At 31.7% G+C, this 27,967-nt stretch overlaps 2 protein-coding genes across 6 annotated transcripts; one reads left to right on the forward strand and one right to left on the reverse strand.

The window, feature by feature from the left end:
• Positions 1-461: 461 nt before the first annotated feature.
• Positions 462-27,951, reverse strand: LOC130447290 (3-phosphoinositide-dependent protein kinase 1). Of its 4 annotated transcripts, XM_056784019.1 has the most exons (7): positions 27,845-27,951; positions 23,163-25,369; positions 4,992-5,145; positions 3,596-4,165; positions 2,917-3,153; positions 2,460-2,860; positions 462-2,396 (listed from the first exon to the last, which is right to left on the reverse strand). In XM_056784019.1, exons 3-7 carry the CDS (start codon positions 5,116-5,118, stop codon positions 2,295-2,297), a joined length of 1,437 nt encoding a protein of 478 aa, XP_056639997.1. In that variant the 5' UTR covers positions 5,119-5,145; positions 23,163-25,369; positions 27,845-27,951; the 3' UTR covers positions 462-2,294. The 4 variants fall into 4 exon arrangements, with proteins under 4 accessions (XP_056639997.1, XP_056639999.1, XP_056639996.1 ...); XM_056784021.1 differs by lacking the exon at positions 23,163-25,369 and having other exon boundaries at positions 27,845-27,931; XM_056784018.1 differs by lacking the exons at positions 23,163-25,369; positions 27,845-27,951 and adding an exon at positions 5,269-5,404.
• On the forward strand, positions 5,813-27,843 carry LOC130447291 (GTP-binding protein Rhes). Of its 2 annotated transcripts, XM_056784023.1 has the most exons (5): positions 5,813-6,396; positions 15,067-15,295; positions 17,803-17,997; positions 21,117-21,309; positions 26,299-27,843. In XM_056784023.1, the coding sequence occupies exons 2-5, from the start codon at positions 15,115-15,117 to the stop codon at positions 26,720-26,722; spliced, it is 993 nt and encodes a 330-aa protein (XP_056640001.1). In that variant the 5' UTR covers positions 5,813-6,396; positions 15,067-15,114; the 3' UTR covers positions 26,723-27,843. The 2 variants fall into 2 exon arrangements, with proteins under 2 accessions (XP_056640001.1, XP_056640002.1); XM_056784024.1 differs by lacking the exon at positions 17,803-17,997 and having other exon boundaries at positions 5,991-6,396.
• Positions 27,952-27,967: the final 16 nt, after the last annotated feature.

The raw sequence follows: 27,967 nt of genomic DNA on the forward strand, positions 1-27,967 counted from the left end.
TAAGCATTATTGGTCCGACCTGTAAGTTATAAACCTTCACTACATTCTAATATTTTACCCTGTTTATAGTGCTTTCAAAAACATTTTTTTACATAAAGTTTGCAATTTTGACATTTGTAACCATCAAATAGAATCTCTATAACCAAAGTGTAAGTAAAATCATTGCTAGTGTTTTAGGGGATATTAAATTTTAAACGTTGGTAACCGTGTGACATCAGTCACTTAATGGCGGCCGTGGGGTAAACAATCTCGTATGTATACATAGCGAAAATATTCAAGATAAAGAGAGTGGTATATAAGTGAAATTGTATTAGACGAGAGAGAAAGAGCTAGTTTTACTACTCTCTATCTCCCTTTACTAGCCAATAAATTCAAAACTTGTTATTCTCGTCTTTTGTCAATCGTACTACTAAAGTTCGACGTCATTTCAATCCAAGTTTCTATACCTCGCTCTTTGTATCTTTAATATTTTCTCTATTTATGTACCCAATAAAAAAAATCATGTTTCTAGGAGAAAATTTCGCATTTATCCAAGTAGCAACTCTTTAAGTTAGTAATAGAACCGGAAATAATAAACTCTGAACTCAACCTCGCGGAAACTTACGGCACAAGCATTTGTTTACCCCACGGCGGCCATTTTGCAACAGCTGATTTTGACAGTTCGTTAGGCTGCTCGATAATTGATTGAAATGAATGTAATGGAAGAAAATCTACTGGATAAAATTACAAACTGGCAACGATGTAAAACATGTCATTATTGTCTTTGCAAACTTTTAGTATAAGCAACAATTCCGTACAAATTCTTCAAGGACTCGTACATACATCCAATCGCGGGACGCTTTATCAAACAATGTAATAAATTATGGCGTAGTTCATGATCGAATTGAAAAAAAAATTGAGGTTTCATTGGAATTCCGTCGTTGGAAAAGTGTCTTAAATCAAACTGATGATGTAATACTGTATTGATTTACAGTAAACGACCTTTATAAGATATTAATTTGAGTTAATACAGTTTTCCGAGGAATTATTTCAATGATTTACAAAAAGGGCAGTTTTACGTATCACACATCCTTTTGAAAACCGTCTCAAGTCAAAATAAGTTACTATTTTTACATATCAGTTGATGTTGAACTCAAAAAACACTGTTGAAAAGTGTATTAATTCAAAATAAGTTCAATAGTTCGTAATTTCCGTCGTTGGAAAAGTGTCTTAAATCAAACTGATTATTTAATACTGAATTACTCTACAGTAAACGAATTTTAAAAGATATTAAGTTGAGTTAAGACAGTTTTCCGAGGAATTATTTCAATAATTTACAAAAAGGGTGGTTTTCAGTATCGCACATCCTTTTGAAAACCGTCTTAAGTCAAAAAAGTTAGTATTTTCACATATTACTTGATATTGAACTGTCGAAAAGTGTATTCATTCAAAATAAGTTTAATAGTTCATAATTTCCGTCGTTGGAAAAGTGTCTTAAATCAAACTGATGATTTAATCCTGTATTCCTCTACAGTAAACGACCTTAAGGCAGAAGATTTATTAACAAAGCAAAAGAGAATGGCGAATTTCGTCTTCTGGGGAATACTTGTTGGCATTGAACACACAGTAGTCTACCAATATGATCATCCATGTTGGAAGAAAAAAGATTTAAAACAAAATAAAGAAAACTGCATAACTACATAACGAATAACTCATTACGTTACAAACTCGTCCACGACATGTACCGCGAAGCCGATCCTGTTCAGTTTACAATGGAAATCCAAATTATGGCGAATGCGCCGGTTCGTGGAATTCGTTTGATGTTTGTTTTTATATATGTTTTTATAATAGTGGCGATTTGTTAATGATGTTTTATTTAACCAGTTTCTAGAAAGGTTTTTTTATTTACTTTGCCAAACTGTTAACATTTTTTGCTATTATTCTTTGAAATATTTGGCAATGACTCATTATATTGATCTTCAGTTTCATTCCACATTTCCTACGGGTTTCTTTAGACCGAAGTGTCTGTAATATTCTTGCATGTTACCGTGTTCCGTTATAAGGAAACATTAAACAACAGTGGGTGGGGTAAATTTTACGCTCCTAAAGCTTCGTCTCCTCTCATGGGAACTATCTATTTACTATTTGAGAATTTGAAAGTTGAAAATTTTTATTTCCATTAAATTTCCTTTTTTTTTTTTTCAATTCGATAATGCGATACCCAACAATAGTATAACAATTTACCTACAATAAACCTAAAGGAAAAATAATTTAATAATAAATATTGAAGGATATATAAAAAAAGTTAATTATAATCAAGTCTCATCTGAGAAATAGTAATTTTTCAAGTCTTCAATAGCCTTACACCATTCCAAAGCGTACCCCTCAGGATCCTCAAGATAATATTTCCTATTAGGCTGTAAAAATCAATAGATACATAACAAATTATCCATAAATTAACATTTATTTCAAAAACTTACCGTATAAATAAAAAAAGTTTTGAAATTCTTGGCTTCGGCTTTAATATCACTACTCCAAGGTATCTCCCCTTTGAGTGTCATCGTAACAGGATCTACGTAGTATAAATGAGGACCTAAGGTCAATAAAAACATTCTCTTCCTCGAAAACAATCCCTTTTTCTTATCGATAAATCCCTGTTTCAATATGAGATTATCTTCAACGAAACTATGATAAATGTTGGTCTTTTGGGCTTCTAATCTTTGTTGGATTTCCGTATCTGTTAGATCTGTAATTTTTCTATTAGGAGGAGATTTTTTTCTATTCACTACAGGATTGGGCGTTAACAAGCTTAAATGCAATCTGGAAACTTGTTCTGGATCTAAACCTGGTTCTAAATCATCCGGAATTTCATGTACCATATCTGTATGAATAAAACAATAGAATTATATTGAAATTTTAGTTTGATCGAAGACTAACCTTCGACGGTATCTTCTGATATTTTAGGAGGAGGACCTAGATCGTCCCAATTCAGTACGCTGAAGAATGAATGTTGTCTTAAACTAGAATAACATCTTTCATCACGAGCGCCAAGTCGATTATTAGGTTCTAATACTAACAATTGTTCAACTAAATCTTTTACTCCTCTCGGAAAGTCTTCAGAAAAGGTGTAATCTAATTTTAAAATTTTTTGGAAGATGATATATTCACTACCACCTAAAATCATGGAATCAATTTGTAGAAATATCAACATGAAGAATTGTACAAAGTAATAAATTATAATATTTCACTAAATTTTACTCTACGTACAAATAGAAACAATTTAAAACCTTCAAACCCAGTGTAAAACATAATTTTACTGTTTGATCTACTTTTTTATTGAGAACTTTGTGAATCATAATAAACTTGAAAGTTTTCTTCCAATCAGGCAACTACTTAATTTTTTACTGACCCAATAGGAAGTAAATCCGGATGATAAGGTGGTAATCATCCCAGAGTTTATTAATTAAACAGAGTGTAATGGGAATTTATGTACAATCAGATAAAACTTATTGTTTCCCACCAAACTAGAACTAAAATTTGCCATTTTCAACCTAACCTAACATTGTACTATGATGTATTATTAAAGGTTAATACACAAATTAATAATAAATCTTACCTGTGAATGGCATTTGTCCGTAAGCCATTTGATAAGCGATGCACCCAAGGGCCCAAAGGTCAGATGCAAAGCTAGAGGCAGTTTCAGCTAGCATTTCGGGACTAACAAACTGAGCTGTACCTACAAAACTATTACGTCTTCGATAAGGATATTTATTTTCTGATCTAATATTATTCCTTTCTTCATGACCATTTTCGGACGAAACGATTTTAGCACTACCGAAATCGGTAATTAAAATGTGCCAATTTTCGTCAAACAGAAGATTTTCCGGTTTCAAATCTCTGTGAATAATATTTTTACTATGTAAATATTCTAAGCCTAAAATCAGTTCTGCTAAATAATATCGAGTACACTCAATACTGAGGTGAGTGTGTTTGTCAATCTGGGATAATACATCACCATTTTTGGCGTAACTGAGAACAAAATAGAGCCTATCAGAGTCTTGAAATGTCCAATATAAACGAACAAAATAAGGACAAGCATTTCCTAGGATTCTCAGTACTTCTTTTTCTCGCATAATAGCTTCTGTTTTCTTTTCTCTGATGACGTGTGCCTTTTCAACAACTTTAACTAAAAAATAACAGCTTATATAAACTAAATGTAAAATCAATTCTTGCTGGGAGCTTACATTATTCATCATGAACATAAAATTCTCTAAAGGAGATCTAAAACCAAGACAACTATCACGAAAAACAGATTAAAATGCATAAGAAGTAAAAAATTAAAGAAAATTCAGCACTTAAAGAAACTATTCACATCTGGCTAAGATTTCAAATTATTCATCAATTAAACATAAAATTCACTAATTTACACTAAAAGATATCTAAAATCAAAACAACTATCAGGAAAATATATTAGAAGGCATAAGAAGTAAAACATTGAGGAAAATTTAGCATTTTTATGAAAGAACTATCTACTTTTGGCTAAGATCTCAAATTATTCATCAATTGAACATAAAATTTACTAGTTTAAACTAAAAGAGATCTAAAATCAAGACAACTATCACGAAAAACATATTAGAACACATAAGAAGTAAAACTATTTGTTTCTGGCTTAGATCTTAAATTATTTATCAATTGCACATAAAATTCTCTAATTTAAATGGAAAATTTAGTGATTTTCGTGATAATTTCTCTCAATTTTTGATCTCTTTTCCATGAAAATCAGTTTAAATAATATGTAAAAAATGAGAAAAGAGACCTAAAATAAAGACATATGGTAACTAAAAACAAAGATCTAAGAAGTAAAAAGCATTTTCGTTAAAAAAGTATTTACTTTATTCTATAAATTTACAATCAAAACATGTATTAAATATCGATAGGAATATTACTGATTTGTCAAAAAAATAGCCTAATCTAAAAAAATATTTGTTTAGATGTGATATCAATATACTTACTGGCATGTTCCTTGTTCGTATGTATATCTTTAGCTAAATAAACTGTACTAAAACTTCCTTCTCCTAGAACTTTACCAAAGATGTAATCAGAGGTTGACCTTTTTCGAACTTCTTCAGCTGGTGGCATCTTGAGAATTTCTCCACAATCGAAGGTCTAAAATAACGCGAACATGATAAGATCGTTACGTAAATAATATAAGGAATATCCCAAAAAGTTGTCTCGGTATTTATTTGCGGTGAACGATTTCCTATTTATGACATATTTGTAAATAACTACCTTGGAAATTATCCTATAAATACGTCACTAATATACGTCATTCTATTGTGATGAAAACCGTTTAAATTTACGGTATGTTTCATTACTTCAATTCAAAATGAAGGTCAAATATTTACGGCTTACGTAGTTAAGGGAAGTTATTAAAAATCAATTAATCAACATAAAAACGAATAACACGTCTATATTTCGAATATCAATATATATTCGTTATATTGACACGTCTAACTGTTCGTTTTATTATAGATTGAATGTGGTTTATCTATGGTTCATTCGTTCGTTTGTCAGTTCATTGACTTGAATATTTTCAATCGATTTTTTAAGTTGATTCATTCAATTGTGTTAACGAAAAAAATAAAACACTTGAATTAATTAGTGGCGAATCCAACAAAACAAAACAAATAATGAGTTTATTGATTTTATTTAAGAAAATAATTCACAGACGAATGTTTTTCGGCTGCACTAGACTTGGGATTTTGTTACATTTTCTGACAGTTTTATAATGAAATAGAATATAAAGTCGATTTTTGATTTAAATTGGAACATTTTGTGAATAATAATGAATTGACACTCGTAAAAAAACGGATTCTGTTTACGTGGATATTGTACAGCTTCGAAAAAAAGTTTTCCCATAGCAAGGGAAGTTCGAAACTTTAAATTTGATTACCAAAACAATTTGAGATAAATAAAAAGAAAACTTTAGCAAATTCTCTAGAGAAAACATCCGTAGAAAAATGTTCACTTTATACAGAAGTTTAGAAACTGATTTTTTTATATATTAATTCAGAAGAGTCAATATTTTTAATTGTACAGAGTAGTGAAAATTTTCCAGCTTTTAAGCACAAATATCGATGATAATGTCGAGTAATTTAATATATTGTTAACATATCGATTTGAAACATTGGAGGACAAAGGAAAATCAAGTACGTTGTCAGAGTCGTGAAAACGCATTTCTCGGTTACCCAACAGATTGTGTAAAGGAGTCGACATGGAGAGGGACACCCTCCAACGCCGACGCGCAACCTTGCGTCCTTTTTACCCACAAATATGCGCGAATTCAACACATTTCGTTTGTGACATCAAATATAACATGTAGGTGCCGAGGGCTTTTGTCTAATCAAAGAAAAACAGGTACGATTTTTTTATTTGTTCAATATAAAAGTATTTGTATGTGTTATTACATCAAATTTTTTATTGTGTCTTTGTTTTTATATTGAATCGTTTGGTTTTTATAAAAATTAACTGTTTTTTCTACATTTTTTATAAACAAATTCCTCAATAAGTACTATAATTGCAATTATTTTGTACGTGCTAATATTTTTAAGAATGATTTCAAGTAGGTCTTTGTGATAATGTACAACAGGTGCTTCAATTTTGTGTAAAAAATGAAGTTTTAAAAAGATACATTTCTAATATGTACAATTAAAAAACATTAAATAAGATTACTGTAAAAAATAAATATTTCATACATTTTATCTATGATTCTCGACAGATCCGGATTCAGGATGACTTGAGATAATTTTAAAAAAAGTTTGTAGATATAATTGTGTGGGTTTTGGATGAGTTACAATTGAAATTAGAGGTTAAAAAAAGAAGAAGAAAAGTCATACGAAGATGAAAATTCACGTAGTTGTGGATCAAAGTTCAATATAGGCATACAAAACCTTAAGCGAATGAAGTACTGAAAAAAGTTTCGTAAAATATAAAAATCATACGACGTTTACGTAATATTATGAAGAAAAAAAATGTTATTCTTCTCATTGTGACATTTTGTATACATACGTGTAAGAAGAAAAATGTAAATATTGCAAATATCAGATACTAATTCAGTCAAATTCATTGTGGGTGACTACTAATATGTCGTTAACTTTGTACACTGCTTATTTAAATTAAACAGTGTGCTTATCAACTCGCTTCGACTTTTGGAGATGAAGCACCATCTCGAGCCATCGTGTTTCGGTGATTTTCCGAATTCAATCGTTGTCGCACTTCGCTACAGGATGAATTTTGTGAAGGTCGCCCAAAACCGACTGTTCTACCAGAAAACATCGATGCTGTGGCTGAACTGATATCGCAAGATCGTCTTGTGACATACCATGATATTCAGGCATACTCGGGCATTGGTTCCACTCGCATACATTCAATATTGCATGAGCATCAAGTATTTTTTCGCATAATTTGACAATCGACAAAGTTCGTGTCGATTGGTGCAAGAAATGATGAAAAAATCCAATCGCGGTGCTCCAACAGACGTTTAACAGGCGACGAATCATGGATCTAGGCATATGATCCCGAAACTAATCAACAATCGGCTGTATGGATCTCAGTTACGAGAGCTGGAGCTACGAGAACGACTAATTTAGCACCGTTAACCGGTGTGAAGTTGGACAATTTTTAGCGTTTTTGGCAAATAACTTTTTTATCGTAACTTCCAAAATTTTGAAAAAACATCAGTAAGATAGTTCCATAATTACCCAACGCAAATGTCACATTAAATATTTGATACTATTAATCAGTTTATATTTTTTATTTTTTAAATTTTGTCCAACTTGAACCGCATTTTGGGGCGGGATTGGACAAGCCTTGTTTAATGGCTTAAACGTCAATTTTCCACCTTCTAATGACGGAGTTGGACACGGGACATATTTTTAAAAATTATTGCAATTATTCAGTACAAATAATAATATCCAACGGTGATAAATGAACAAATGTTTTATTAATTAAAAAATTATTCAAAAAATTAAAAAACGTAACAATACTTCTGAAAATAACAGTACAAAAATAAAAATCACTTCTAAATACTTAAGTAGGCTTTTAAGAAGGGCTTAACCGATGCTATCATAATCTAATGCTTCAGTAAATTGAATGCGTTCTCTTCGTAAATCAATGGGTTTTTTCAGAATATTTTTTTCTTAGGAATGTCACGAAATATGTGTTTTCTTCAACGTTAATGATCTTGCCCGCAAAATTGTCCGACGAACCGCACAAGAACGTATTGCCCTATACTGAAACGTGTTGTGGGACTAGGAATGGAATGTTCAGTAAGCGTTTTCGTTATCAGTCTCGTCATTGTTGCTACTTTCATCTTCTGAAGGATATTCTTTTTCAATCCGGTTCAGTTCTCCTGATTCTATTTCATCTTCTCCGTCACTGTCTCCAGGTAAAGTTACACTTCGTCCTGGCAATATATTTAGTCTTTTACCTCTTGGTTTTCTGGTTTTGTTTGGTGGAGGTGTTAGATTTTCTTTTATTAAATCGACAAAACTTTGAGACTAAGCATCAGTGTCATTACCAGTGTCACTTTCGTAGTCGGGGAGTTTTTTTAACACCCTCTCTCTATCCAGGGGATATATTCCAGCCGATGCGAATCCCGCTGTAATACTGTCCTTTGACCGTAAGCCCAGTTTTTCGAAAGGAAAATCGCTTATTTGAAAAACTCCTCTATTGGATGATTTCCAACGTCGTAAAACATCTCTCCACTCGTCTTTTAGTGGTCTGAAGAACGCAACATCAAGTGGCTGGCACAGGTGAGTTGAATTCGGTGGTAATAATATAAAATGAATATCATTTTCTCTGCACTTTTTTATGACATATGACGATATATGATTGGACAGGTTGTCACCGATTAAAACTTTTTCGCCTTCAAATTTTGACAAATACGGCAAAGCCACTTTTAGGAACCAGTCTTCAAAACAAAACTGGTCGAACCAGCCACTTTTGCTGCACCGGGAGGACCATTTTCGATCCATGTAGGGTACAAATGTCGAGCTTTGTAAACAATTATATGGCGGAAGAATTTTCCCTGAAGCAGATCCAGCTACCATAACAGACAGACTGGTTTTGGAACTGTCCATTACAATGTCACAGTGTTTACTTCCTCTTTTTGTGACAACCCTGATCTTTCCAGGGTCGTCTGAAAAATTTGTCTCGTCGTAGTTAACTATTTGTCCACAAGGGACTACTTCCAGTTCATCAAAGTATGCATTAACGACTTCTGACGTCACTTTTGTTTTACTGGCCAATCTCACACTAAATTCAGCATGCCGTTGTAAAAAAAGTTTGGCCCGTTCCACTCCAGGTAGATTATTTTAAAAAATAGTTGTTCCTTGTCTATCTAAATAATGCTTCACTAGTTTTCTTATGTCAATAATTCGTAAAGGAAAATTCCATCGTTGAGTGCATTTAATGCCTTTAACATGATTATATAACGTAGATTTCGGTACGCTAAACATTTCGGCGGCCGCTCTTAGAGTCATTTTTCTTTTTTTTTACAGCTTCCACAGCCTTAACCATCGATTCAGGTTTAAAATTTTGGTAAGGCTTTGTTTCAAGCGGTCTTTTATACTTGCGCACCATTGTCCAACTTCACCCTGTAAAAGGTACATTTTTCCATAGTACGGCCCTGTGACCTTCAACACTTATTGTCGGTTAAATACATATCAAAGACTTTGCTGATAAAATTTCATGCATGAACTATTATAGAATAATTTTCCCCGGCAGTTTTAAAACAAGTGTTTTAAAATAGACAAATTTTATAACAATATTTCAGAATTTTTTTACCGAATGCGTCCACACATAACCACGTTCTTACAAAGCTTGATGTGTATGGGTTAACGCTGCAACCAATCACGCAACGAGACAATGTATTTCTTTGATTGCCTAGATATATATATATATATATATATATATATATATATATATATGTTTTAAATAGGTCCTTTGTCCAACTTAACCCCGGGTGACGGCATTTATCTGATAAAAGTGTACGAAAAAATCAGGGAAACCACGACAATGCGAGTTTTCACACATCGTTTCGAACAAAAACGTTTTTGAATAGTCAAAACATCGAATTTATGGGACATCCGCCGTACAGTTCTTGATGATTCCTAGTAAATACCACGTTCGACGTTTGTCTACGCTTGATGCGTTCAAATTACTTGTTTTTAAGGTACCCGGAAGTGTTTTTAATAGAGAATATTTTGAAAAAGAATAAAGCCGTTATAAATATTTGTTTTTATTAGTATATATGAAAACTTAAGTAACAACCCTCGTATATAAAACATAATTTCACTTCGTCCACAACATGCCTCAGCTTCACCATATATAGTGCTTCGTTCTTTGTATTCATTCTTCTTCTATATTCGTTTAGTTAATGCACTTTTCTGGAAATCCTTTTTCTTCTTTTTTGTTCATATTTTGCTTTGTCGCCGTTATTCAAATCCGTTCCCATCTCTATATACCGGCACGTTCAGGACCGGCTCGGTGTCGGACTACCGAAAATTCTGTAAAACATATTTCACTTAGATTCTAAATAGTCACGAATGTCTTTTTGTTTTCTTGATTTTTGGCGTTTAGTATAAAATTTAGTTCTAATGATATGGAAATCAATAATTTCTGAAGCACTGTAGTGATTCTGCAGCTTCTGCCCAGCTGATTTTTTCTTTTTCTTCCGTTTCGGCATCCGAGGCATTTTCTTCAAGATTTTGGTTTACCACAATGTTGATAATGTCCTCATCGGTTAGTTCTTGTTCAACAGGCTCATTCTCCTCGATTAAAAGCGAATTTTCTACCTCATCTTCAGGCAGGTTTTTCAAGGGTACTTTTAACGACATCGAAAACTTTGGTCTTGATGGTTTTCTTCCTCATCAGCCTGTAGAATTAGGTCGGATGCAGGGTTTGCAGCTGGCCAAAGTTTTCTCCAGCATTTTACCTGGTTCCAAGACGGTATCTTTTACTGTAAACTTTTAACAGGCCTTGAAAAAAAGACCTTCTATAAAAGCATTTAAAATTTCGAATAACCCCTTGGTCCATGGGTTGAATCAAAGATGTTACGTTAGGTGGGATTTCTAACTCATCTACTGGCGGATGGGATTTGCAATTGTCCAAAAGAACGACGGCTTTAGTATCTTCTGGTAGACCAAGGCTTTTGAAGGATTCCTTGACGTCAGGCACAAAGTGGTGAAAAAAACAGTCTTTAAAGAGGGCGGCAGTTATCCACGCATTTGATTGAGCATCGTATTGGACAGTAACATTATCTATCACAAAAGGGGTCACTCGGTGGTTTCCAGACGAATTAGCACATAGCAAAACGGTTAATCTTTGTTTTCTTTTTAAATCTTTGGCTGCTTTTTCTCCTCCCCCAGCTAGTGTAGGTGTTGGTAAACATCGCCACCATAGCCCTGTTTCATCAGCATCGTAAATCTGTTCAGGTGTTAAATCATTATCAGCCACGATTTTCTCAAATTCGTTTTTGTATTCTTCTGCGGAGTTTTGGTTTGCTGAAAGGGTTTTTCCAGTTACATCTTCGAATTCCGTGCCGAAACTTGAAGTTTTCTTTCAGCAACTCCTAAATCTTTGCCCTTTCAACAATCATTGGATCTGTTACCGGCTTTCCTTCAGAACGTACTGCACTAAACCATTTGAACAATACACTATCCAGCTGTTCCAGTTTTGTTTTTTTTTTAATCTTTTGATTAGCCGTTTGATGATTCCTAGTTTCTGATTGAGAGTCAGTGTTACGTGTTTTCGTTTCTCTCCTTTTGAATTCGAAGGCTTAGGCTTTGAAAACATGGTCACTGTACAGTTAGAACGAAAATCACTTTATTTATAAACAGTTTCAAAAGTTACGTTTACTACGTTGTGAAACAACAACGCACAAAAAAACAGCGAAGACGCTTCGTGATTGATTAACGGAGCAGCACTGCACGTGAATTTGTTGTGACAGCTGAGACATTCCGAACAGTACCGAGCGCTTCCGGATGATCTCGAACTACCCCGAGAACTTCCGAATAGCTCTCGAGCGGTTTTATTTGGTTTAAAGACACACTTTTGGAGAAAGATTTTTTATTAAAATGTAAAATAAATTTGTTATAGACTAAAACTGAAATAAATTCTAGTGTCTAACTGCTTAAACGTGGCAACGTTCAATATTATCCGTTAACCACGCTTTTGTTTTAGAAACAATCGTAATTTTATTACGATAGAGAACAAAATATCGAGTTTTTAAATGAAATTGTGCATCACGCGATATCTTATTTAAAAAAATATTGTGATATTTCTACTCCAAGCTGTAGATTATCGACCAAAATATAACAATTATTTATAAGATTGAATATATCTTCTTCTTTATTATATTCAACAGCCACTTTCGTTGTACCAGATAGTTTTTATACACAGAGATGGATTACACAATTTTTCGTATAAAAATTGTTACATAAGCGATACGGAGGAAAATTTGAAATAATAAATTACACAACAAAATAGGGATGATGCGAATAAATTGCCTGGCTGGATACTATTAAGGTAGAAGACCGATAGAAGAAAATTAAACTTTGGGTAATTTGTATTATAGTTCGGTTCTGTGTTTGCATGTAATCTAAACGTTCGTTTTATGCAATTATTCTGGAATAATTTACATCCTATTTTCCTGAATATATTTAACACGTCAGAGCCGTCGCCGAATAAACAATAGACGCGAAAGAAAGCGGAACCGGTATTAATAAGCAGTGATTTTGATCGGAAAATCGATGTTTGTACATAAATAAAATAGTTTTGTATGACTAATCATTTTCTATTTAAATTATTAATTAGATTGTGTCAATAACCTATAATGGTATACTGCACTATATAGGTTTTTGATGGGCATTTTGATTTACCTGATAATCATCGGTTTTTGGTGACTGTACGCGTAAACTAATTAATTAAATATTCACAGATACGAATTTTTGATGATTAATATCGTTTTTGTTAAGAAATACGCCGGTTTAATGAACTGTATGCCTGTTTTTTTGCCTTTTACTGCGTTTTTTACATGTTTCTCTCTTCCCCATCTTTTCCCTATCCATTTACTATTCTTGTTGTTGTTTTTTGTGTCATTTTCCTATTCTCTTGTCATTCTTTGTTTGTCTATCGTTTCTTACCTCTCTTAGTCTTTGTTATTCCTGTTTATTTCGGTTTTCCTGTCTTCTTATCGGATGTTTTTAAGTCTGTTTCTTTCCCATGTCCATCGTTGGTTTATTTTCTTATCATTTTCTGCTTTTCTTAGATTTTTTGGTTGTTATTCTTTATTCTGTTTCATTTTTTTGAGTCTGCTATATTCTCCTGTCCTTTTCACTTATTTTCTGTTTTTTTGACATTACATTATTTTTAATTTGTATTTATTATCTCCTTCGGATCTTTTTCTATCTGTTTCTGATTATCTCGTGTTTTCTATCTTATATGCCGTTTCCAACTTTTGTTGACCTTCCTCGACATTTTCTATTTTCTCTGACTTTTCTGTTTTTATATTTGCTCCTCTCTCCTATCTTCTTTTCAGTTTTTCTACTTGTTATATTTCTCCACGTGTTTTTCTTTATCTTAACCTTGTTATTTCCTTTGTTTTCATGTCTTTCCCATCCCTTTATGTACAATTTTTCTATTTTCACATATTTTTCTGAATAGTTTTTTTGCCTTTTACTGCGTTTTTTACACGTTTCTCTCTTCCCCATCTTTTCCCTATCCATTTACTATTCTTTTGTTGTCTTTTGTGTCATTTTTCTAATTTATTCTGAATTGCTTTACATTCCTCATTTTTCCTGTCTCCCTTTTCTGCTTTTCGCCGAATTTTTCTGTTGTTTTTTTTATTCCTTTATTTTTCTATCTTCTTCGCACTGTCTCCGTATTTTTTTTCTCTTCTATTTTCGGGTTTTCCGTTTTTTATTTTGTCTTTACTGTCTTTTCATCTTTGTGGGATGTTTTTTCTCTTTTTTTTCTTCCTTTCCTATCAGCTTCCTCTCTTCTTCTGTTTGTCTATCGTTTCTCGTCCCTTTTTCTGTTCTTTATTATTCCTATTTATTTCGCTTTTCCTGTTTTCCTATCTTCTACAAATCCACCGTTTCCTTATTTCATTATCATTTTCTGTTATTCTTTCATCTTTGTCTCTCCGTTTTCTTTTGTCTTTCTTGTCTTGTCTCTGTTTTATATCATTCCTTTCTCATTCCGCTTTTCTCCATTACATTTTCCTTTCTACTTTGTTTTTCTCTTTTGTTGTCATTCTTTGTTTCTCTATCTCTTGGTCTTTGTCAGTTCTTTGTCACTCCTGTTTATTTCGGTTTTCCTGTCTTCTTATCGGATGTTTTTATGTCTGTTTCTTTCCCATGTCCATCTTTGCTATATTTTCCTGTAATTTTCTGCTTTTCTCTGATTTTTCTGCGTTTGTTTTGCTCAGTCGTTTCTGTTTTGTTTGTATATATTTTCTTGTACCTTTTAGTATTTTTCTATTGTTAATAATTCCTGTTTATTTCGGTTTTCTTGTCTTTCTTTTTCTCCAGATTCGTTTTTGTTTTCTCTACCATGTCCATATTTTGTTTATTTTCTTATCATTTTCTGCTTTTCTTAGATTTTTTGGTTGTTATTCTTTATTCTGTTTATTTCTTTTGAGTCTGCTAAATTTTCTGTTTTTTGGCATTACTTTTTAGTTCGTATTTATTATCTCCTTCGGATTTTTCTCAAATTTTGAGTTTTTCTACTTGTTATGTTTCTCCGCGTGTTTTTCTTTATTTTAACCTTCTTATTTCGTTTGTTTTCATGTCTTTCCCATCACTTTATGTACAATTTTTCTATTTTCATATATTTTTCTGAATAATTCAAAGTTTTTTTGTTTTTGCTGTCTTTTTCCGCCTTTCTCAGTCTTTTTATTTTAATCGGTTTTTCCTGTTCGCCGTTTTTCATCTTCTTCTTCTTTTGCCTTCCTCACTTCGGTTTTATATACAATCTAATAACAATAACATTTTTTTTGGTCCAAACAAAGTTCTTCTATTCCAGATTTCAACGTCCACTTCGTAATGTACAACATTGTAAACCCCTTCGACGATGGACTTAAGCGCTTGCACGAATTGGCTGTGCACCAAACGGCAACAGAACGGTGTACAGACAACCCCCCAGGACTACCAAAGCGTAGTCACTTCGGGCCCCGGACCAAGTCCCGTGAGTTCCACTTCTTGCGATGACGTCGTACCACCGTCGAAGAATTGCTTTAGGTTAGTTATGTTAGGTAAGTTTTATTTTTTGTTTCATTCCACCACTTAATCATTATTTACGACTAAAAAACGTATTTTTCGTCAATATATCAAGTAAAATATGGTACAATTCAACTTTTTGGCTTTTTTTGTTGGAGTCACTACATTTATACAACTTGAATAGATTTGAACGGTTCCCTTAACGCGAAAGGGCCATAAGATAGCGCCGGGATACTGCAATATCATCGTGAACTACTTAAAGATTACACAACCGTCTTTACGTATAACCACCCCAACAATAAACGTTTCACCGAGCCGACAATTTAGAGTTATTTGTTGTGTGAGAGGGTAAACTCTGATGACAACGAAAACTGAACGAAACTTTCATAGGCGTAGCAATTCAGAGTGAAATAATATAAAATTTAACTTTATTAAAGGAATGTTTCTGAATTAGAGTTAAATTTGGCTACGTCGCATTTCACGGCTAGCTACGTTCTTGAATTCGTTTTAAATTTATTCACATTCACATAAAAACTCCACTCTTTTTAAATAAAAATTGTTTAATCCAAAGAAAAATTTCACGTGCATTTTTTTATCGGATATACGAAGAAAAAAAAAGAAACAGAGAAGTATCGATATTAAACCAACTATATTCAGACGTTCAATTAACCTTGAGTTAATTAAAAGTGGCCGGGGTCGAGTTTCTCTTTTTTGTGAACATCATATGATGAAATTCGTTTTTTGTTTTACGCTTTGACATGTTTATTCAACTGCATGAACTTCATATTATGAGAAGCAAATTTATTAATTACACATGATAAAAACACTAGCGAATAAAAATGAAACAGAAATTTTCACTTATATGAATTGAATACTTCACGGAAAATTAATTTCAAGGTCAAAATATTTATTATAAGTTGTTTGATTTTATCCATCATGGCTGCCACTAACTAAAAGTCATTTATCACCAACGAAGATTTGACTGACAATTACTTGGCTAGTAGACCGAAAATAACTAGATTTCTTCCTAGTTACTAAGAAAACATCTATTTAACCATTTTTACATTAAGAAAACGATGACGAAATTTTTATAGTTAATAAAATAACAAGAATCTAAGTGAAATATTATTCACATTTACTAAAAAGGGAAATTAAGTTTACACAGTTGGCAACACTTGTCATTGTTTGTTTACATTTATTTGTCATTCATTTCGTTAAGTTTTGGTAGCTTTGTATTCATATTTTAAAATATATATGAAAAAGTTTTATTACTAAACAGTATTTTCTTAAACATTCATTGGATCTGTGGACAGTGTGAGTATTAAAATATCTAAAAAATTGATTAATAAGTGTTAAAAAAAGTGATAGCCGTTATAAGTGATTTTGAACTTGAAAGTTGGGGTCCTTTACTTCCATTTACTGTGGTAAGAAATGTATATTTACCTTGATATTATTAATAAAATTATAATATTCGAAAAGTTTGAATTAAATGTCTTATTGAATTTTCAAATACAAATCTTTCTTCATACACTAATACAACCATTTGAAGATCTTGGATTAGCAGAGAAAAAATTTTAGGTGGGAAACATTATAAAAAACTCACAAAACTTTAGGAAATATTTATTTGTTTAATATTAATCACAATGTTTTCCTGATAGAATTCTGTGCATGCATCGAAATATATTTCTTTACAGATTTTCTGAATTACCATCAAATGGCTCCTTTGGAGTTCTATAAAATAATGAGAAAATCTTTCTCCAAATCAAGACAATGTGAAGGTCTTAGATAAGCTGTGAGAAAAAATAATGTTGATGGAAAACAAAACAAATCATAAAACTGAAGAAAACATATATTTTTTCAAAATTAAATAATTACAACATTTTCCCGATAGAAATCTGTATGCATAGAGCTCAGAGAAATAGGAACCAGCTCTGTGAATGAATTAAAATTTATTTTCCTCCAGAATATTTCTGATTCATCACAAAATGGCTTCTTTGGAGGTATAGAACAATCAGGAAATATTTCTCCATACTCTATGATGACTATTTGGAGATCTTAGACAAGCTGTGGGAAAATTGAGGAGGAAAATGTGGACGGGAAACAGAAAAAAACTCAAAACTAAGGAAAATATATATTTTTTCAAAATTATGTAATAACAAGGGACTGAGCATGTCTCCTTGTCTGATACAGCTATTGTGGGTTTTGATGCTTACTATTAATGCAAGTTGGAACTTATCTGAGTATATGTTTTCCTGCAATGCTTCTGGTTCCAATACCGGGTTGAGGGACCAGGTTAGCAGCCTATCACCCAGAAAACTGATAACTGCCTCAAAGTACTGATAGAAGATTAATATAATATGAACTAGAGTGATGGGTTATAAAATAACCATTTATCTCCAGTTTTGTTAGTAGCATTTTCTAACAGGATATAAAACTAAATGAACCATTTGACAACAATTTAAATATAAAGTTTTACAAAAATCACGCCTTTTTCAAGATATTCAAATCTCTGTAGGTATATAGAGGTTATGTTTGGTTATAGGATCGGCTAGAGTTGGTAAAACATGTTTGGTGGCAAGGTTTTTGGGGGGAAAATTCCAAGAATGTTATACACCAACAATCGAAGATTTCCACAGGAAACTTTATAGGATTAGAGGAGAGATTTATCAGTTGGATATACTGGATACATCGGGGAATCATCCATTTCCAGCGATGAGGAGATTATCGTTTTTAACAGGTTAGCCATAATACAATTAAAATCTTTTTTTTATTGAATTTCTTATATTATGATCAAAAATATGGTCTCAGGTAACAAGAAATTTTATAGAGATGTTGTATAACATCCCTTATTCAATTTTTAGCTAAAATATATATATATATATCAAAATAAATGATTCATCTCTGGAATAATTTCAAAATTTGATATTTCGAAAAGGTATTCTGCCGTTCTTCAAAGGAGAAAACTCCTATTTTGCTGGCTAATGTTTGACGAATATTGAATTACATCTTCTCTGGAGAGAGTGATGTCAATCGACATTAACATCCCCAATGGTTCTCAATTGCAAGGAGAGATTTGTAACCACTGATTAGTTTTGACGTTATTACATCTTATCAGAGTGGTATAACAACTCTCGTTCGGTCTTCAGACAAAAAACAACTACTTTCCTGTATTTATTATCATTTATTAACATATATATATATATATACTCCCTCCACAATTACGGCTGATTGGCTTATTTGAAAGAACTGCTGTATCTTTAAAACGGCTTTGAAATTTTAAAAATCCTGCATCTGTTTATTCAAAAGTAAAATTTGACTGGGATTAGTTAATGAAGATTTATTTTATGCTGTAGGATACAATTTCGTAATATTTCAACCCTTAATAACATATTTCAATTGATCTAAATAGAAAAAAATTATTTCTAAAAGTTCATTGGGTATAGGCGGTTTGTTCATCAATAGGTTGCTCGGATGTTTTCATTTCCAAGCCACATTTGGTGTGTTTCTAAAACATCAACAGTAGGCAGAAGGGAAAATAGCTTCACTGCATTGTTTTTTTGGTATGGCTTATTTCAATCAAATGGTCAAAATTTAACAGTCTTTTTTTCACCAATCGTATCAACTTTTGGGGTACTTGTAGTTTTTCCATGTCATCCATCTTCAGACTGTCAAATGCTTGTTTGAAGTGGATTAATAGCATTTGCATACTAATGTTGTGCTCACATCTTTTTTCGATCACTTGTTTCGTCACATTTCCTTGTCAAAAACCTCTTCGATATTCCTGTATTTCTGGTTCTATTACCTTTTCCACTCTTTCATTTATTTTCAGCATCTTCCTGTAAGATATCCTTGAAAATTATGATTTCTAATACATATTTTGACTATTTACAAACCTTTTTATCTTATAATCTTTAATAAAACAATAGTATTTGTTAACTATCTCAATCTTATTCAATAATTAATAAAAAATCAATATAAAGGTACTAAAAATTATATAACCGACTATTGGGTATTGAGATTTTGATGGTTATGATATAATAAAAAATTAAAAGCACGGGAATAATAAAAAAAGTGTTCGATCAGCTTGTAATTAGCTCATTGTTTATTTTTATAGTCCTTTTCATTCCATCACATTGAATTACTACCTTTTCTCAGTGTATCTAAGTGGAATTGGTGATTTAAATAATTGTTATACCTAATATAGTTTCTTTAATTCGTTTTTGTGCCAAAAATAACTAAATAAAAACATTAAATGTACATTTTAACACTATTGTACTTCCTGGAGACTACGTTTCGTTATTATGTGATTATAGGTATTACTGCATTGAAATTCTCTGATAATTTGGTTCCATCAAAATTCCATCTCTTGATTATAACAACTAAGTGGTTTGGACCACCTGTAACTATATTACCAAAGGGTAATATACTGCAATTGATATAGGAGACATTGTGGTAATTGTACATACCAAATTTATTACTTGATATAATAATGAAAATTTAGTGGGAGACGAAAATTTATTTGAAAAAGTAACAATTATGCGGAAATTTTAAGGTTGTGGTCAATAATTTTACAAATTATTCAATACAACAATCGAAAATTTATATTGGTGCTCTTAATATAAATATAAATGTTAGCATATTATGTCGATAATTCATAAATATACTAAAAAAAGTATAATTTTACATATGTACGTACCTAAATCAAAATGTATACAAATATGTTTTCTTATGCAGACAAAAATTCTTCAATACATTTTGTTGCGACCACATTTGTTTCCTTTCTTCTTCTGTTATTGTTCGATTCAATTATTAATATAAAGAAAACCATCGATCTACTTCAACTACAGGTTATGTTTAAATTTTTTCACCATAGATAAACTGTAAAATTTGAACTAACAAATCAGCTGATGTTTATTTGAAAGTATCCGGTGTGGGGTAAGCAAACGCTTTTTCCGTAGGTTTTTGTGTGGTTTGTAACCTCATTTGTTCGATTTTTGACCTTATTATTTACAGTTTTACTGCGAAATTGCTTTTTAAAGAGTTGCTACTAGAATAAATGCGAAATCAAGAAATACTAACAAGGGTACATACGAAAAAGACGATTGTTTACCCCACGACTGTCATTTTGACCTAGATCAGCCGTTTTCTTAGATAACCTAATTCAAATTCGTACTGACATTTAGTATAAATTGTTTTTGTATGTAATTATAATTTATCAATGGTTAAGAAAGTTCGATACATTTCCACAACTCCTAATTGCATTTATTCAAAGATACCGCTCGTTAAATTACAGTACAATGTCACAAGTAACCATTAAGTGAAAAAGCGTGGTGAATTCGATTGCGATCATAAGGGTATGAGAATCGACGATAACGAGCTTCCAGACGTGTTCGAATGCGAACGTATCTTGAAAATTATATAGGGGTTACAAAAGGTTATTTAGAACGCTCTAACAGTGATCGAAAAAAAATATATTAAATTTATTGAATGTCTAACTTTATTATGTATTATAATCGACATAGTTTATTATTTAGAAAACTGCATTAAAAAACGGTGCTTTCCAGGTTTGGGGATATACTTTGTGATTTTTTTTATATTTTTTTTGTTCATTATTTAATAGGAAGTGGGGAAATTCAGCGCGACTTGAACCTGGGACTTCCCACATATGAGTCTCGTACTCACTACACCACGGAGACCTTAATAATACGTTTTTTTTTACCCACTACTGCTTTAAGGATGTTTCTTCACGCGGTGCGTGCCTTCTATTTATGTAGACAAAATGCTACGCCAATGCCTTTAAGGCAAATACTTCAAAAAAAAAAAAATTGAAATGAATTCTCATTTCATTCGTTGCAGGCGATTTGTTCGTGATTGTTTTCAGTATGGACAGCCGGGAAACTTTCGAAGAAGCAATAAGATTAAGGGAACAAATACTCGAAACTAAGTTGAATGCGGGGGCTTCTTCCACTGGGGTGGGCTTGACGAGAAAAAAGACGATGCCTCGAGTGCCTATGGTTCTAGCAGGAAACAAATGCGATAAAGAAATGAGGTAAGATTGTTCTATTTTTTGATTTTAATAACAAACTTTTATATTTTCATTTATTATATCCAAGACTAGCTGACCCGGCACGCAGCAATTTTTTTTATTAATGAAAATAACCAACTCATTATAAGTGGGTAGGGATGTACTTAAATCGAAAGCATTTTATTCTATTTTTGATATGAAATAATCTGAAGATTTAATTGAAAATCGCAGTTTTGACGTCATAGTTTAAAAAAAAAACATCGAGCAGTTGTCTGTTTGATGATCACGAGGTTATCGTTGCCGGCAACGTAGCGTATGCTGTTATAATACAGTTTTTATTTATTAGTTATAAATAAATCATTTTTCTATATATGAGAATCATCCTCATTATGTCGTTTAATTTCTTGAATTATAACTAGTGCTCGGGGCGTCTACATATCCCTTTATTGGGGTGGATTACTCCCCTTGTTCTTTTGTTATAGTTTTTTGTTGGTCCTAGCTTCGTTTGTCAGTTTTATCCATTCTTATCTGGCTTTTAATTTGGCTTTCCAGTCTACTGTGCCTAGGATTCTGTTATTTTGGTTTCTCCAGATATTTCTTGGTGTGTCTCAGCCTCTTGGCAAAAGAGGTATCCATTGTGTTATCCACCTCACCTTTTCTGTATGTTTCGTTATAATCTGTGGCTGTGTCCACCTGAGGTTAATCCCTTTGGAATCTACCCCCCTTCCTTTTTCGATAGTGCCGAAAAAGCAGAGCTACTAGTTCAAAATTTGACTCAATAGAAGAGAACGGAGGGAAAAGGAGGTTGGTTAGGTGCTATTGTTGTAGATGAACGTCTATTCTTATATAATTGTCTTATATTTGTGTCTCCCCACCTTTAAAGTACTTTCGGAGCACTAAAAAACAACCCCGAATGTAAGATTGGGGTGGAGCCACACTTCTAAATATTTATCTAATTAACAAACAAAAAATAAGGGTAGAAGGGTGAAATTTCTTTTCAAATAGTGTATATTAAAAAAATAAAAACGACAAATTAAATCTAAGAAATAAAAAAAAGGGGCGAACCACCCTTAACATTTGGGGGTATGAAATATACTGAATATGCATATGAAATTACATGAAAATCTGTCGAGCTGTTTCGGAGGAGTATGATAAGATATAATTAAAACTATAATGTAGATATACGACCAACATTTCGATTATCCCTCGTATACTCATAAATGACACGTATTATCCCTGTTAAATACCAGCAATTAGATTTTCTTTTACTCGACTTTCAGTTGTAATTACGTATTTCTAGGTGTTTTTACGTTTTTATGTGCATCAAGGACCGAAGTATAGAGGAGTAAAGAACGTTGAGATTTTCTAGACAATAGTCACGTTGGCTCATAAATATTTCCTCTATTTTGTCGACTTTTCTCATGATTTTGATGTTTTTTATTTGTTTCACAAAAAGATAAATTGGTCGAATCATATGTGTTGTTTCAGATATTTTTTTAGGAGTACAACACAAAAATCGAGTCATTTCAATATAAATTTTCATACATCACTTATGCACAAATAAAATATCACGTACACCAATAAAGGTTATCTATGACGTATTTTTATAATGCCTTAAAATAACTTATTCAATCCCTAGAACACCCAGAGATCTTTGAAGTAATTTGTTTTGAAACAATTAATTTTAAACGGAGTCATTATTTACCACAAACCCGCTATTTCATCATTGTTATTGATATTTATATGTGTTTTGCTAAGTAACTAATAAAAAATTATGGAAAACAACTAGAAGTTATATAGATCATGGGACTTACTAAAATTTATGGTTGGCAGATAGGGAAATGTTACATGCAATACCAAAAAATTAATAAACTTACCCTTTCTGTAACGGAAAAAACATTTTAATGCAATTGAATATAAACAAATTGTTGTTTGAATGCTTTCTACAATTCAAAAGAACTTGTAAGTTGTATCAATCTTTACCATCCATTATTTTCAACTCAACTTCATATTTAACTATTATTTATGCACTTTTAATATTCACTTTTCCTTTATAAACACTATTATTTGTTTCACTTTCAATAGATTCAACACAAAACTTTTCACTACAAACATTTATACACAAACAATACGTCGCGAATTTCATTACAAACGTAAAAATGGTACAGCAGAATTGAATTATTTATAATTTTAATAATAAAATTATTACTTAATCACTTAATTAATATCTTATTTCGTTAATTCTCATTAAAAATCTTAATTAATTACGCGTTTTCATAACCTAAATCCCTACGCTTATTCTCTAGGCAAAATGGCGGGCTGTCAAAATCAATAATCAATAATACCAATTTAGAATTTTAATTACAATTTTTTATGAAATTACGTTGTATTCAATTACTTTATATACAAAAGGGAGGAGAATATGTGATCACGGCAATAAAAAAAAACGTTTCCAAGTCACGCACATAACATTTATTTTATAGTTATGAAATTAAAATTATTAAATTTATCATTGTTAATTAAACTTATATAGAGAACCAAATGAATTTGTAGAAAACACAACAAGTCTAATTTAAAAGCTGGTATAGAAAAATTCAGACGAAATTATATTGAAGCAAGAATACTAAACAAACAAAAGTGTAAGGTTTAGAAAGAAACGTATAGAATCATTAAATAAAAAGTAAAGAACATGATTTTGTGGGGCACCAGTGTGGCTAAACACCGAAAACGAACAAAATATAAGAAAAATCAGAACCAGAGTAAAAACGTGGGAAAAAAGATGGGAAAACGAGACAAAGATATCGCAGTGGACAAAACGCCTAATAAGTAATATGCGTAAAATAAGTAGACTGCGACTACCGCACAACTGAGATCTGTGCCCGCGATTATTGTTGCATATGGCGTACGGCGATATCCCCCCTTTACCATAGGCGTGCTATATAAAAATTATTCTGATTATATAAAAAAATTAAGATAATTCAGAAAAGAAATTATTGCCTTGTAAATATAATAAAATTATTGTTTTCCTAATACAATTTGAACTAAATTTATTTTCATGTAAATGAAACTAATATTTAAAATTTAAAGAACGCTTTTTTATAAAAGAATATTATAATTTTTCAATTCAATTGATTGGTAACTCATTACTTTGTTTCCTTTAACCGTTTTTTTATATGTTTGGTTCAAAAATTTCATTAATATTCTCGTGACATTTTGAAATGTCAAACATTTGAAACGTCAAAATCGAAACGAATCAAAATATGTATCCATGGCAACGTGATAAAGTGAAATATCCCATGGGTTTTCAATACAATGTACTGATTGGTTGCCTTTAATCAGATGACTGATTTCATTGGATTTCTATTGGAGCAAAAAATTTTCAATCTTCTTTTTCTTCTCGTGTCGTCTTCTCAATGAAGGTTCGCAACCACGTTTTTAATGCCTTTCGAGTCATTTCAATTCTGATCTTGATTTCTTCGTTTGGATTCAATAAGAAAACCTCAGATAAGTCATTTTTAAGCAACCACAAACTATATTAGAAAAGTGAGGTTATGTTTTTGACGTTCAACGACGATCAGCGCTTAAAAAGTATGAAAATCTATTCGAAATCCGTACGACGGCGACCCGTACCTAAAAGTGTAGTAGTAATGACCAATTATCTTATAAAAACTATTTTATAATTTCGATCGAAACCATTCAAGACGTGCTCCGTAATCATTAATTTGCCGTTTCTAAGACCCGGCTGTAAGTTATGACAAATCGGAATCGCTTACAACGAAAGAGGTTGTTCGGAAAGGCTTTGTGCAAATTAATCCACATTAATTGAAGTCGGTGAGGTATGAGATGTTTACATTAGTATTCTACGCAGATTCTATCCGTCTACGAATAGAAAACGGCAGAACTGATTTTCGATTTGATCCATTTTCGAACCTTCTAAAAATAACGGTTCACTCTTCATCGATTTTAATATCATATTTCTTTCTAAATTGACCACATCAGTAAAAAATGTTTTATTATTGTCATTTTTAATCGTTACGTCAGTTCGAGTTGTTTCGGAGTAGTTTAATTATCCATTTTTCCAAGCCTGGAAACAGAAAATAATCCGAATGATCTAAATCTGGTGGATAGGGCGTATGAGGTAGCAATTGAGCCGCACATCAGCACATCTCTTCCACCTGGCTGTAACGCAGCGTTCATCGGTGTTTGAAAACAATATTTATTGTCTAATAACTTGGAATAAAATGTTTTTCTTTAGATATTCTTGTATTAGTTATCAATTATCAATTCTTTTATGAATGTTAGTAGGAAAAATCGCGTTCTCAACTCGATAGAAAGCAAACTGCGTGTTATCAATCTATTAGCACCTCGTTCAAAACATTTACATTCCATTATAATTATTAAATAAACTAAAACTGTAACTCTACTTATATTTCAAATTTTTGAACGCTTCTTTTTCAATATCTCAAGATATTAGAAGTGGAAGATTCATTTCTCTATTTATTCTAATCCTTTGGGGGTGATAAATACTCCTTGGAAAACATGTATCTGTCCTTTTCTAACGCATGAGGACTTCAGAAAAGATCTAAAAATTTCTGGAATAATCTAGAAAGCTCCAGAGACTTCTGGAATGAAGTTCTGGAAGTTCCAAAATGTGTGCAATTTATTTCGATCGATGTAGAATGTTCGAGAACGTTCTAGAAATTTCTAGAATATTTTAAAAGGAGTTCGATTTATTATAAGCGATTTAAAATGTTCTAGAGGGTTCTAGAAATTTTTGGATTGATCTGAAAAGTTCTAAAATATGTACGACTGTTAATATGTTATATAAAAGAACCAAATCAAAGTGATTTATCTACATATAAATATTCTAGAGAATTCGGTGTCTGTTGGTAGGCAAACTGAAATTCAGTTAAAAAATGTATCCTTATATATTTTCTATACTATCAAACATGCTATGTTTTGCTGCTTGTATTAAATGTAAAATTTTCTCAGTAAAGATGACAATTATTGTAGGACCGTAACGGTAGAAGAAGCGCAAGCATTCTGCGACAGTCAAGATTCAAATTGTGCCTTTGTAGAAACATCGGCCAAAAAGAATTTCAAAGTAGACGAAGTATTTTACCAATTATTTCTAGTAGCCAACTTGCCATTAGAGATGGCGCCGAATCACCATAAACGAGTTAGCGCCAGTTTCGGATCACCTTGTCCCCTACCGCCGTCTGCACCGAGTCATCATAGCAAGAAATACCATTTATCGGTGAAGAGACGATTAAGCGATGCTTGCGGAGTGGTAACTCCTAACGTTCGAAGACCCAGCATCAGAACTGATTTGATGATAATGAGGACTAAGACTTGTAGTTTGGGGGATAATCCCGGTACTTCAAATAATTCCCCAATCAGGTGGAGAAAAGTTGATAATGGGTGTAGTTTACAGTGAAATTTTCTGGTGTTTGGTCTTTATTGATTATTAGTCCTTCAAATTTCAACTACCATTTTTATATTTATACCTTGAAGTACCATATTTCAAACAAAAAGTGTTAAATTTCTTTTCAAAAGAGGCAAAAGCTAAAGGCTAATGACCATTTCTGAACATTATTGAAAACAGAAATCAAAAATAAACTTCTTTCTATAAGAAAAAAATCTCTTTCAATACAATGGATTACAACTCAATGAAAACAATGATCAAATTGAACTTCAAATTATTTTCATAGCCACTATATTCTCCAGATTCGACCTCTATCAACTATTAATTGTTTCGAAACTAGAAGAATAAATACTACAAAAAAATATTAGCCTGTTTTTAAACCACCTAAATTGGGTTGTAAAACCAGAGACGAAAGGAATTTAAATCATTTATTTTGAAATACTTGTGAATAGAAACAAGGATATTTGAAGGACTAATTATCAATATGAAACTATTCTATGTTATATTTCTAAGTATTTCTATCTCCTTTGAAATAACCAAAACACAAAACTCGAAACATTTTATAATCAAATTGAGCATCAAAATGTTGTTTTAGGAGCAGAATGTTTTTTGAGTTGATTTCTGTGATATAAATTTTCTGATTTTTTACTTTTACGTATTCGATTTTCCTCTTTTTATTGGTGGAAAAAGGATAATTAATTTCGTAAATTAACAAAAATTGAATATCAACTGTATCTCTTGAACCTAATTTTATGATATATTTTTCTGTGTATATTATATGAAGATCGCTCTGTATATAATGTTTTGTGTTCCTGCTTTGAATGTACTTATAAAAACTATTCAATACACGTATCTTTCTCATATCAAATACTCGTACTCATCTTAAAATCTGTATTTTATTTTTTTTTATTTACAAAATAAAATTTTGGACCAAATTTTGGTAGAATGTTTATGTATATATGTGCAAAATGCGAATAAGCAAAAGAATTTTTTAAAAGTTTAGCATTCAAGGACAATATTTCTTTGCAATAATGTTTGACAATTTAATAAACATTATTTTTAATGTTTAGAAGTTAAGATATTGAAATGAATGTATAAGACAAAAATGTTGAAATAAAATGTTCTGAAATTTACCTGGACGTTTTTCAGTTCCTCAAAAATCCCCACAATTAACGTATTTTTGACATATTTAATAAATTTTCAAAAGTACTAGTTGCAAACATTAGAATTAATTTTTTGACAAGTTTGACAGCGAAC

The sequence above is a fragment of the Diorhabda sublineata genome, chromosome 8, assembly GCF_026230105.1.
Source record: "Diorhabda sublineata isolate icDioSubl1.1 chromosome 8, icDioSubl1.1, whole genome shotgun sequence".
Lineage (NCBI taxonomy): Eukaryota > Metazoa > Arthropoda > Insecta > Coleoptera > Chrysomelidae > Diorhabda > Diorhabda sublineata.